The sequence below is a fragment of the Mobula hypostoma genome, chromosome 17 (assembly GCF_963921235.1).
Source record: "Mobula hypostoma chromosome 17, sMobHyp1.1, whole genome shotgun sequence".
Lineage (NCBI taxonomy): Eukaryota > Metazoa > Chordata > Chondrichthyes > Myliobatiformes > Myliobatidae > Mobula > Mobula hypostoma.
The window spans coordinates 42,960,324-42,973,425 of NC_086113.1; the positions used below are offsets into that span (position 1 = coordinate 42,960,324).

Genomic DNA, 13,102 nt, shown 5'->3' on the forward strand with positions numbered 1-13,102 from the left:
CAAGGAGTTTGTATGTTCTCTCCAGGTGCTCCAGTCTCCTCCCACAGTCTGAAGATGTTAGTGGTTGGTAAGCTAATTGGTCATTGTAAATTGTCCTGTGATTAGGCTAGCACTAAGTCGGGGCTTGCTGGGTGGTGTGGCTTGAAGGGACTACTCTGCGCTGTATCTCAATAAACAAACAAATAATGATAGATTCAAAAATATGATTTTCATTAATGTTAATTCAAAGTTTCTTAATTCAGATCAACCCATGTTTTGTCATTTATTAATTTGAAGTTCTCTTCTTCTTGGGCCCTTACCTCCTGGTGGAGCAGAAACCGTTGATGATCTCCTGTCTCCATCGTCCAAAGTCATCCGTGTTGGATTTCATCAATGTTTCTGTAATCTATTGTATCGACTGTACACAGGCGATTGGCCTGTACAGCTTCACCAGAGCCCTGTTGGCTGGCATTGCCCATTTCCATCTCTCACGATGTGGACATGGTGTTGAACTTTCATTTGAAGTAGTTGAATATAAATAGTTTGGGGAAGAGGTGTGAAATTCAAAGATTCAGAGCAGTATTGATTGATGTGCTGGATATTTAAACTTTTCCTCTTCCGTTTCACAGATGCTTGGATTGGATGGTTCCCTTGTATTCTTGGTAAGCTTAAATAGCTGCTGCTTTGTGTGAAATGAAATCAGTCATACCTAAATTAACTTACTTTGCACTGTGATATTTAGCTAAAACAAATTTCAGTATTTAACTCTTCTATTAATTTTGTGGCAGTTCATATTTTGAACAAAAATTTAGTGAATATCTGTTTGATTTGCCAAAAATTGCATATGTGCATACATTTTAGATGCATGTTAATGCTGATCAATAATAGATCTTATTATTTTGTTTTTAAGAAGAGTAAATATATTAAAATCCTTAGAACTATAGTGATTGTTGATCTATTAACTGATGATTTTATTTTTCTGACAGGAACATGTCTTCTGGGTAGTTTCTTTAAATACGCTTTTTATTCTTGTGTTTGGTAAGTACCTCCTGAATTACTATTCAATATAATGATATAATCTTTAAGATGTTATTGCATATGCTGTATATTTCCATGCATACATTTTATTAAACTGCTTTAAGGTTAGTATTTGTAACATACCAAAAGTAATTTACGATTCTTCCAGAAGTTGAATTATTGCTTTCAATTGCTATCATGATTTGCAGAGGCACATGTATACTAAAGAACTCTTGCTTTACAAGATCCAGATGAGCTGGTGGCTGAGTTGTAGCTTAAATTGAAATCTGAATTCCATAATGGAATGATTGATAAGCTCAACTTCTTTAGCAACTGATTTAACTTTGAAATTAATTGAACTATCCCACTTACAACTCAAGAATACACCATAGACAAAGGAGAATCATTTTAACTTCTCTAGTTTCCAATTTTCATGTTCCATTGTTTTCAAAAATTAGCAAAATACAGAACATGGTTAATGAGGTGGTGTTATTGGTCAATAATATCTGGGTCATGTTTTGAGTAAGTATATAAATTAGCCTAGGTGTCATCTTGCCGTTATTCCTCTTGGTCATTCTGTGCCTTTTTTCTTATCTGGTTAACTCAACATATTATGGAGTTCTGTGATGACAGTAGAGAAGTGGTAAATCCAAAACTTGCTGCTAGTTTTGACAACTGAAAAATCGCTGCCCCTATTTTTCCCTGCAGATGGTTGGGGATTTTAAATTGTGAAAATTAGTCAGATTTACAATTATTTAAATTACTAAATGAACAACAACATACTTTAAAATAATTATGACATTAAGCAAAGTCCAATTTTTAAAGAAGAACCTACTTTTGAAGTCAATGTCATTGCAGATCCCGTGACAGGTCTAATTCATCCCAGGGTCCGTGAGCTAATTCTACAGTATAACTGCTAGGAAAACATATGATGTCAAGTAATGATACAACTGGGACTGATATGCTTGACCATGTGGACCATTTTGTTTTGTTTTCTAGCAAGTTCCCAATGGGAATTTGGTTTAGTTTACTGGGGAAGTGTTCCACAAATGTCAAACAATTTTTTGTGCATTTTGTCCAGTAAGATCGCATCAAAATGTATATAATTCCTAGGGAAGATACAGGGAGAATGATCTCTTAGCTGAGGAATGTAGAACTGTTGCAGCACAGGTTCAAAATAAGTGGAGGCCCTTTAGGATTGAAATGAAAAATTTTTGCACAGTGGTGAATCTTTGGCATTCTCTACCATCAGTAGCTGTGGAGAAATAATCACTGATTCACTTGAACCAGATTGATCAATTTTCTTTTGTTATTAGGGAAATCAAGTGATGTTGGATTAGGTAGATTATGCCCAACTTGAAGATCAGACAGTCTTTAGATGAAAAGCATGCTGGTCAACTTGTCTCCAACTAACTTTCTGCATACCTTCTTATTGGTCCATGGAAACTAGTTTTAATTTTAATTGAATTGGAATGTACATACAATTCAGAAATATGAATCGTGACTGATGGTTTTTCTGCAACTTTATAGCGAAGAAATGGAGAATAGTCACCAGTTTGTGATATCTTAGTTCAAAAAGGCTAATTTGCTGTAGGTTGAAATAAAAGCACTAAATGTTCCCATATTAATTTTTTTATGAGAGGTGCCTCCATTGACTTTTTAAATCAAGCGCCTATGAATGATTTCCCTCCATACTTTTAGTGAAGTGATTTTACGAATGTTATACAAATTTGTTTCTTTTGCATCTCATTGTCAGGATGAATCTGCCATTACTGTTTGACAAACTTTGTATACCATTTAAGGAGTGCATTAGCCCCTTTTTTTTATATTCTCAATTCTATTAGTCCTGCCAGTGATAAGATGAATATTCTCAAATCTTGGCTCCTCTGAAAGGAAGAATGTTAGCTTTTAAATTAAATGCTTTATTTAAAAAGTTGTATCGTCAGCATTAATTATTCAAGGATAAGAAATTTCTTGTGATATGGGTTTGTTGTAATGTTGCTATATCTAGCTGAATCAAATGCTGTCCGAACAAATGTTATCAAACCAGCAGATAGGTGAAACTTGTATCCTTTTAATAAGTTGATTGGAACATTTTATTCACCATTATTCCTCCTTTCTCTTTAATGTTTCAAAATAGCTTGCATTTTGTAATAGTTTAAGAAGACAACTTCTTTGGAACAAGAATGGAAAGCACAAACCCCAGTGCATTGTTCTGTAATACTGCTTTTGTACATTTCAGCATTCTGTCCTTACCACATCGGACACTTCTCAGTAGTTGGTTTGGGTTTTGAGGAGTATGTAAGTACCAACGATACGGTGCGTGTCCTATTAGAAGACTCTATATGAAGTTAGTCAAATTAGTAATAACGTAGCAGTATTGTGTGGTATTGATGTATTTGATTATATGAACCAAATTGATTGTATATTTAACTGAAATAAAAACAGAGTAATCAAGAATACCTACTTAAATAACCTCTTGAAATTAGTTACCCATTTTAACAAAAGTACCTTGATATATTTACCATTCTTTTGGAGTTTGGTGATGTATTTTTGATAATCCATCATTTTCCAAAAGCAAAATATTGAAGATACTGAATCAGTGCCATAGAGGGCCACCCCCTCCCCTCCCTTTGGAGACCATCTTCCTTTTGGACGGGGAGAGGGGTAGCCCTTTATGGTGCTGATCCCCAATGCTCTTTACCAGTTAAACAACTGATAGTGCCTTTACCATTATGAGCATTAATTTTGGAAATGTTTAAGTTGTATATGCAGGAGTGTGAAAAATATCTGCTAAAATAGGATTAATCTTTTTTTAATTCAGTTATGAGCTGTGCACATCAATGGCCAGACAAGCATTTATCGTCATCCCTATTTTCACTTGGAAAGGTCTATTCTGATGGCTTTTGGCTTTCTGCATTGTTGCTTATTTTTATTAATGTAATTTATATTTATACTAATGTATGTCTCGGGAATCAGTTTAATTATTAGTATACATGGTTTAAGAGTGGTGAAAGTCATTAGTAAATGATAACTTGATCTGTGTTGCTTTTTTGCGAATGAATTGCTTTGCAGTGCTACTTTTTAATTTGAAATAAAAATTTGAAGTAAAAATCTGAATTGCAAATTTGAGGTTTTCGGTGACAGATAAATTTTCCAATCTATCAATGTTTTATTAATACAACTTAATTTAAATGATCTTAAATTTTAAAAAATGATTAGACATATCAGTGAATTGGTAAGTTTAAAAGAAGTACAGGAAACTTAGTAAATTTTAATGAAGAACAACAGGAATTCTGCAGATGCTGGAAATTCAAGCAACACACATCAAAGTTGCTGGTGAACGCAGCAGGCCAGGCATGAAGGTCGGCCTTCACAGCCCGGTGAGTTTAACAGAAATATAGGAATTGGTGTCCCAACAAATGGGTGGAAATCTTGGAACCAGTACTACGGAGAGTAAATGTGGAGAATGAGAGCTGAAACTCAGTAAATGGAAAATATAAACATCTGTTGAGCCAGATGTTAAACCATGAAGGTTTCCAAATGGTCAGATTGCAGATTATCAGATTTTTTACTGGAAAGTTCTCTTGCTAACATTTTAATAAATTGCTTATCAAAATGTATCAAACATAAATAAACACCCTAAAAGCGAATTAGCGTTAGGAAAAATGTGTTTTGCATTTAAAGATGAGCAGTCTGTCAAACAATAAAGATTGAAATGTATTTTAAATTTAATATTAAATATTTATGCAACTCAGTGATGGTAATCCACTGTACCAATTGTGTTTTTCAGGTTCAAGCCTCACATTTTGAAGGCCTGATAACAACAATAGTTGGCTATGTGTTGCTGGCTATGACTTTAATAATCTGTCATGTATCCTTTTTGTTTCCTCAAAGAAAATTTATTTTGAGTTCCCAGTATCAGCAAAGAATTCATCATAAAATATCATTTCATCAGCTACCTAGTAAAAGTTCCCACCAGTGCTGCAGTGATTTGGGTTCCTTTCCTGGACTAAACAAATTGGGTGCTTCAACAGAGCATACAACAGGTTGAGGGTTTTTGAGTTTTTTTATATTTTTAGGATCTTGATATCACTGGAAGTGTCAACGTTTATTAGCCGTCTCTAATTTTCCTCAGTAAGGTGGCAATGTGCAACCTTAAACTGGCACAGCCCTTCCGATGAATCTGTTCCCTCCGTTTCGGGGTGTAGACTCAGTGACTGTGAAGGATGGTGATGCATTTCCAAGGCAGAATGGTGTGCAATATTGGCAATGGTGTGGAAGTGCAGGTGATGAGGTACTTGTGTATCTGCTGCCACTGTCCATGAGAGGATCTCCTGTTTGGGAGGTATTGTTGGTATAGCCATTGAGCCAGTGTGTTGTGGGATTGTACTCATTCAGGTAACTGGAAAGAAGTAGTTAGTTCTGCAGCATATCTTCAGTTCTACACCTGGTGTCATTAGTTTTGCTGTATTCATTGTTCGTGCTATTGCTTGATATCTATTTGTGAGCTGTTGGTCAAATGGCAAGATGGTTCAAAACCTTAGAAACCAGGGTCTTCTACATGGACTATCCTCACCAACGAATGTTAACGTATGTATATAACCTCAGCACAGAGACTGAACAAACACAGGCTCCGAAACATGATCTCACTCATGATCTTTCTGAGGTCTCCCTTCCTCACATTACCTAACCCTTCGTCCCCCCCCCACCCCCCGGCTAATCCACTATATCCTGCCCAATTCCATTTGCCACCTGCAGTTTCCCTACTTCTGCCTCCATGCCATCTCATTTGGTTCTTAATCCACCCCTCAGCTCCTTCCAAATATTTCCCTCCCTTTCTGTGCCTGTGAATCATGGCACATGACACCTGAGGCTATTGCCTAGCCCAGAAACCCCAGACCTATTCCCAAAAAAATGTAAGTTCTGATGATAATTCAAACTGAATTATTATTTCCGCCTCATTTTTCACAGACATTACCCACCTGGCTTGAGCGTTTCCAGCACTCTATATTCCTTTTCAGATTTCCAGCATCCAAGCAGTTTGCTTTCAGGTGTGAACAGGCTACCCACTCTTGTTATTGATCTTTAAGTATCAAGCATGAATTTGGCATATGCAAATCTTCTGTTATTTCTAAATGTCGAGATTCTCAGAAACATTTGAAAGGTTTTGCTAGGATCATTAAAGTTATTTTTGGCTGTTGGCAGGTCCTGTTTGATCTGCTAAAATGACTACGTTGACCCACAAGGTCCTATTGTCTCACAATTCTTTGTCACTGAGGATCTGGCTGCTTAAAATAGGGATTAGTACTCTCAATTACATGGGGGAGCTTTAGGATCCCATCTGAAATTCTTTGAATTACCAATACAGTACATTCCTGCTGTGCTTATTTTAGTATTGTTCAGTGATTTCTACAGCTGCCCAGGAGTTTTTTTTTAAAGTTTTGGTTGATAATTGTTATGAAACTAAGATTGTTGCCCTAATTCCACTGTCTCCTTTTGTCCTTCCCATTGCTGCTGGGATACAAGATGTGAACAGTAGAATATTCACATCATGAAATATTTGGTTGTCTTGCTTAACTTAACTCAGGGGTTGGCTGCACTGGTGAAGTTTCAGAGATCCCGGCGTTTATTGGGTGTCTGCTATATTGTTGTTAAGGTATTGTAACCTTGGCCTAAAGATTGTAATTGTCTGTGGCTTTATATTTGAAATTAAGTTAAGTGCATTCTCAAAATAAGCAGATTACTGGCATATATATCTGGAAGCATTTGCTTCAATATACTTTGATCTTGAATTGTATATTGGAAATGTTTTGACTTGTGCAGAATATGTATTCTGTCATTGTTAATTTTGAGGGTTATTAGATTAAAATTAAATATAAATATGTTATTTAAAATGGGATTATTACTACTTGCTGTCATTAATCAAAACAACAGACTACTCTCATTTTAGAATGTATTGAATGTACATTTTGGAAGAAGTTCACAACTGAAATAATTGTGAGAATGCTCAATGGATGTCCTGTCTCTGGGCTTCCAAATGAATAGAAACAGCAGTATTATGGAGAGAGATCTGATGCTTTTCCCGGAATCTTTATGTAGGGAGTCATCTAGCCTTCCTTTAGTGCCTCAATGTAAAGCATGATACAAAGTTAAAAATTCAGTTGATGTGTACCTTTGTATGTTTGCATTTTTTATCTTTTGCCGTTGTGTTAGAGACTAATTTCAATATGGTGATTGGAAATGACAGAAAAAATGATTATGCATGTATTTTGGAATTATCTGAGTTTTCTTACTGAAGATTGTTGGTAATACAAAATATTTTCATTTAGGTATCTCTGCTGGTAGTTGTAGAAATTGGTGTGTTCCCGCTTATCTGCGGATGGTGGCTTGATATATGCTCACTGGTAAGTGTTTTTTAAATTATGGAATAGAAATCTGGTCTAGTTGATGAGTAGTGTGAGACTTTGAGAATTATTCTTATCTTAAAAATCTTTGAAAATGCCAAGTATTGAGGAAGAAACTAAATGTTCAATGTACATTTAGTGTTGTATTTGCTAGTGTATAAACATGAGGACATCTCATTGAGAACTAAAAATCTGAAAGGTTTTAACAGAGTAGATGCTTGGTGTGATTTTTCAAACTTGGAGTCAAGAACTAGGGATCTTTAGATAGCATGTTTCTCATTCAGAAAGAAATGACGGGAAAACCTTTTCAAGATGTTGGTATTTGATATATTCTTTCAGTGTGCTTTAGTAACTCAATTATTGAGTATGACATATTATTAATTCCAATCTGGTCTCTAGGAAATGTTTGATGCTACCTTGAAAGACCGCGAGCTGAGTTTTCAATCTGCACCTGGCACCACAATGTTTCTGCATTGGCTGGTGGGAATGGTCTATGTCTTCTATTTTGCATCTTTCATTCTTCTACTCAGGGAGGTAAGTTAATCTAAAATCAGATACTGATGGAATTGTGATTTTTCCTTAGATATTTGTTTTGTTCCTGGTCCTTAAAGATGGTTAAAAATATTGCTCTAACAGCAGTCAGCCTCTCGCACATCACAATACTGGTTCATCTTTCAAATGCATCCAATTTTTTTTGCAAATCAAAATCAACATTTAAGTTAGTTTTTCTCAATGTACTTCTAAAAAAAAACCTATAATGTGAATTTGATACTTATGTATGCATTTATTTTCAGTACAACAAAATTTGATAATTTCTATTTGGTAATGAAGAAATCTGCTAAAAAGTTGAATTTTGAGTCAAAAACAACATTTTTCAAATTATATTTTGTACCTTATGGTTTTTGACTTTCATTTATTGCTGTTACTATTTAAAGTTGTTACTTTCTGTTAGGTGTTGAGACCTGGCGTCTTATGGTTTTTAAGAAATTTGAATGATCCAGACTTTAACCCTGTTCAAGAGATGATCCATTTACCCATATATAGACATTTCAGGCGCTTCATATTGTCTGTGGTAAGTACATATCAACAAGTTACAAGTGAACCCCCTGCATTCTGGCCATTCATTTAAGTAACAGAATTGACAAATCATTACCCAAAGATTTGAGCTTTGAATTAAAATTCAGTCTTCAGAATTTATTTGGCGGGGGGGGGGGCGGGAATGTGAAATAAATACAAAATGTGAAAGGAACAACAAATTTTGCCTGTTTTTATTTTTAATCTTTCTATGCTGTAATGCAGTAAGACTTGGATATGGCGTCACAGGGTCAATTGGGTCAAACTTAGATCTAAGTTCCCCCTTTGCTACATCTCCAGTCTGAGGACATGTGGATAGCTATCGCAGTGTAATGCTGAAGCATTTTCTCTGATTACTGTGAGGAATCTCAGATGCAATAACCAGTTTCTTAAAGTAATCCTTCAACCTTTACTCCACTTCCACTAACTCACCCCTGTTACCCTGCTGAACTCCTTCAACATCACCCTATTCCCAAGAGCACTGACCCTCAAATTCCACCATTTTTCCTGATATCCCACTTCCAAAACCCTTTCATAAAGAAAGAACACCAGTGTCTTTAATCTCTTAAGGAGGTGTGGCTTGTCACTGGACACTCTTTAACAAACTTCTCCAGGGTTTGTATCCTGAGTGGTTGCAGCATGGACTGGTATGGCAACTCAAATGCACAGGAATGTAAGAAGCTGCAGAGTTTAGAGGATTCTGCACAATACATCACAGGCACATCCCTCCCCACCATTCATAGTATCTACAGGAGACCTTGCTTCCCACCATACCGGCCACGCTACTGCAATAAGGCAAGAGGTGCAGGTTCAAGAACTGCTACTTCCCTTCAACAGTTGGATTCTTGAATCAATCACTAAATCATAATCACTACAGTTCAGCCACACTGATCACTTGAGTCATTGCAGTAAAATGGACATTTCTGTGTTCCCATTGTGTTCTTTCTTATAAATAGAAACATAGAAAATAGGTGCAGGAGTAGGTCATTTGGCCCTTCGAGCCTGCACCCCGTTCAGTACGATCATGGCTGATCATCCAACTCAGAACCCTATACCCACCTTCTCTCCATACCCCCGATCCCTTTAGCCACAAGGGCCTTATCTAACTCCCTTTTAAATATAGCCAATGAACTGGCCTCAACTGTTTCCTGTGGCAGAGAATTCCACAGATTCACCACTCTTTGTGTGAAGAAGTTTTTCCTCATCTCGGTCCTAAAATGTTACGTATAACTTGTTTTTCCTGCAAATGATGTCTATCTGATGATATCTGCCTGTAATGCTGCTGCAAGTAAGCACTTCATTGCCCTGTGCATATGATGATGATCTCATTTTTAACTTTTTGAATCCACGAGCTTTACATATCGGAGAAACTGGCTTGCAGAGGAAGAGTGAGGCAGTGCTGCACTCTGAGGCGTCTGTTCACCTGACCTCAGACAAGAGATGCCATGACAAAGGACAGGCTTAGCTGTGACTGCCAATGACATATAACTTTACATATAGCTTTTGCATATCATCCATTCTCCTGTCCAGTAAAGTAATAACATCTTCACGTTCCTTTATCATCTTATCATGTTGGGTTAGAATTGCTTGAATAACTTCTAGTTTCGTACCTATTTGTTTAATTTCAGCACTGATTTCTTTTCTAAACTGTTGAGACTCCTCAGTAAGCTTTTGAATTGAACTCGTAATAGCTTCCAAAGCTGCTTTAGTAGTCATATTAAAATAATATGCTGTCTAACAATAGTATTTCAAAAGGTTGGAGAGAAAAGTAAGTAAATTAGGAATGGCAGTAGAGAGCTGTTGCTCCATCAGCGGCTAGCAGGCAGTCACCAATGACATTGTATGCATATTTTATTGTCCCCCACAGTATTGAGTAACTAAAAAGTAAAAATTGACAGTTTTTTTCATATGAGCCTTGTCCATCTCCAGAGTTTAAAGTTATCCTCGGCAGTGGGCCACTTTGTCATCGCCAATAAAATGCATCCTGTCCCTTGGGGCTCATCTATGCTTATAACGTAGGATTCAAATAGAAAGAGGAGTTTGCAATGGAGAAAATTACAATATAGATGTATTTCTAGGAACTAACCCTACCCACCCAAAGCACCTGTTGCCTGTACTCTTGAGATAAATTATTGAACAGAGACAAGTTACCCAGGGTGTTTGCAGAAAGGAGTATTTGGAATAAATGTGGATAAATACTTGGTTGGAAAGAATTAATCAGCTCTCAGATTGGATAGCATGGTATATTATGATTAAATGGCTAACCCATTTGAGGAGTGGAACACTGACTGTTTTAATGTTTCAATTCTTGTATTGCATGTGGATGAAAACGGGTTTTACATAAACCTGCACATTCCACCATTTGCTTCTGTAGCTTTTGATCAATGGCACTTTTTCAGTGATTGGATTCTTGTTCAGAATAATGATTGAATTTTGGTGAAGAGGCTGGTTTTCAATATTATTTTGTATGGTTTGTTGGTTTTGGCTTAAACGCTCCAATCAGTGAAAATTGATGTTTATCCTTTGTGCTAGTAGTCATGTCGTGATCCACAGAAAATGTAATGGGAATATTAATACATATTTCTCCTCTGTGTTTACTGAAGAGAAAACCATGGTTGCTCAAGAGATAAGGGAAACAAGTGGAGATGTTTTGGAAAACATCCATATAACCAGAAGATGAGGTATTTGCAGCCTTCCAGCAAATTAAGGTGGATAAGCCCTAGGTCCTTGGACTTTGTAGGAAACTATAAGAAAATTGCAGAGGCTTTTGCAGGGATATTTCCTTCAATTGTTAGCCACTGGGGAAGTTCCTCTAGACTGGAAGGTGGCAAATGTTTTTCCATTGTTTAAGGCTAGTTTGGATGAGCAAGGGAACTACAGGCCTGTCAGCCTGACTTCAATGTTCAGAAATTACTAGAGGGGTTTCTGAGGGACAGGATTTACCAGTATTTGAAGAGACAAAGTCTGATTAGGATGATCAGCATGATTTTGTGTGTGGAAGGTCCTACTTAACAAACTTTTAAGAGTTTTTTTGGAACAGGTGAGGATGGGCAATGGATGTTGTCTGTTTAGACCTGAAGGCCTTCAACAAAGTCAACGGGAGAGATTATGTAGCAGTTATACAAGTTGTTGGTGAAGTGCAGTTTTGAAAGCTTTATTATAGAAATTGTGGTTAAATGGGCCCTGAGCTATGGAGAGAAGTTAGCTAGGCCTTTGTCCTTAGAACGTAGGAGAATGAGGACCAACGTTATAGAAGTGTTTAGAATTATGAGAGACATGGATATGATGGATGGTAACAGTCTTTTTCCTAGGATAGACAAGTCCAAAACTAAGTGTCACAAGTTTAAGATGAGAGGGGAGAGATTTAATATGAACCTGAGTGGTAACTTTTTCCACACAGAGGGTAGTGAGTATATCGAATGAGCTACCAGAGGAAGTGGTTGTGAGAAGGTCAATGGCATCATTTAAGAGGCACTTGGATAGGTACTTGGACGAGTGGAGATTGGAAGGATATGGGCTGAATGCAGGAGATTGAGACCAGATGGGTGGGCACCGCGATCAGCGAGGACTCTGGCCAAAGCACCTCTAACCATGTATTGCTCTGACTCTGTGCTCAAAATGAAACAATTATACAAATAACTGGAAGAAAATGGAAAACATTTGAAGGATACATTTTCTAGGCACATGAGAAATAAGTAAAACATCTCAAACATTTATTTTCGTTTTACATAACTCTTTTGGTTAAATATGGGGGTGTTGACTTTTTCTTTGCAGATTGTCTTTGGATCGATAGTCCTTCTGATGTTGTGGTTACCAATTCGTATTATTAAGACTCTGCTACCTGACTTTCTGCCATACAATGTAATGCTTTACAGGTAAAACATTATCCTGTATAACAACAATATTATAATTGACATTCCTGATTTTTAAATGTCCAATGGCAATATGATTTGGGCTGCCATATTCTGACAATCTGCATGTCCATTTGAAAGGTTAAAGTAACCAGAGTCCTGAGACCCTATTCATACAGCCCAGCATAGGGTAAATGTTTATCATGTATACTAAATGACCAATGAAGTAATTTACACTTAAACATTCCTTGGACTAACTTTAGTTTGTAATGGGGCAGGTACTCCATACAATCCTTCTGGTGCTAATATCTTGTTTTTTTTTGAGCTGCTGTAAAACACTTTACAAATTCACTTCACACCCAGTTGTAGAAATGCTACCAAGGTCCTCCTGTTTGTGTACCTTCCATAATTAAAAGTTTGACATTCCCCTGCCAATAACAATGCACACTTAAGCTTTTCTTAAACTCTTAATGTGGTATGTCTTTTTTTAAAAAATTACGTACAGAGGATCCTGGGGTTCAAGTCAATAGTTCCCTGAAAGTACCTGTACCCGCTGATTGAGTGGCAAAAAAGGTTTTTATTAGATAAACCATTGAGTTTGATAGGAGGTTATGTTGCAGCTTTATAGAACTGTGGTTACATGTCATCTAGGGTATTACATTCAGTTCTGGTCTCCTTTCCCCCGCCTCCCCACCCCCCATTATAGGAAGAATGCTGACGCTTTGGAAAGGGTGCAGGAGAGATTTACCGGGATGCTGCATTAAGGACTACATG

The 13,102-nt window shown here is 36.8% G+C and overlaps 1 protein-coding gene across 6 annotated transcripts in view; it reads left to right on the top strand.

Moving 5' to 3' along the window:
- marchf6 (membrane-associated ring finger (C3HC4) 6) overlaps nucleotides 1-13,102 on the top strand; it is a 79,933-nt gene that overhangs the window by 44,145 nt on the left and 22,686 nt on the right. Inside the window, exons 9-18 of one of the 6 annotated variants that reach the window (XM_063069817.1) lie at nucleotides 609-641; nucleotides 966-1,017; nucleotides 3,239-3,297; nucleotides 4,299-4,379; nucleotides 4,790-4,870; nucleotides 6,587-6,655; nucleotides 7,329-7,403; nucleotides 7,803-7,937; nucleotides 8,356-8,475; nucleotides 12,252-12,352. In XM_063069817.1, the coding sequence (XP_062925887.1) occupies nucleotides 609-641; nucleotides 966-1,017; nucleotides 3,239-3,297; nucleotides 4,299-4,379; nucleotides 4,790-4,870; nucleotides 6,587-6,655; nucleotides 7,329-7,403; nucleotides 7,803-7,937; nucleotides 8,356-8,475; nucleotides 12,252-12,352 (806 nt within the window). Of the gene's footprint in view, nucleotides 1-608; nucleotides 642-965; nucleotides 1,018-3,238; nucleotides 3,316-4,298; nucleotides 4,380-4,789; nucleotides 4,871-6,586; nucleotides 6,656-7,328; nucleotides 7,404-7,802; nucleotides 7,938-8,355; nucleotides 8,476-12,251; nucleotides 12,353-13,102 lie in introns of all 6 variants that reach the window. The other 5 variants (XM_063069811.1, XM_063069815.1, XM_063069816.1 and 2 more) reach the window with 5 other exon arrangements.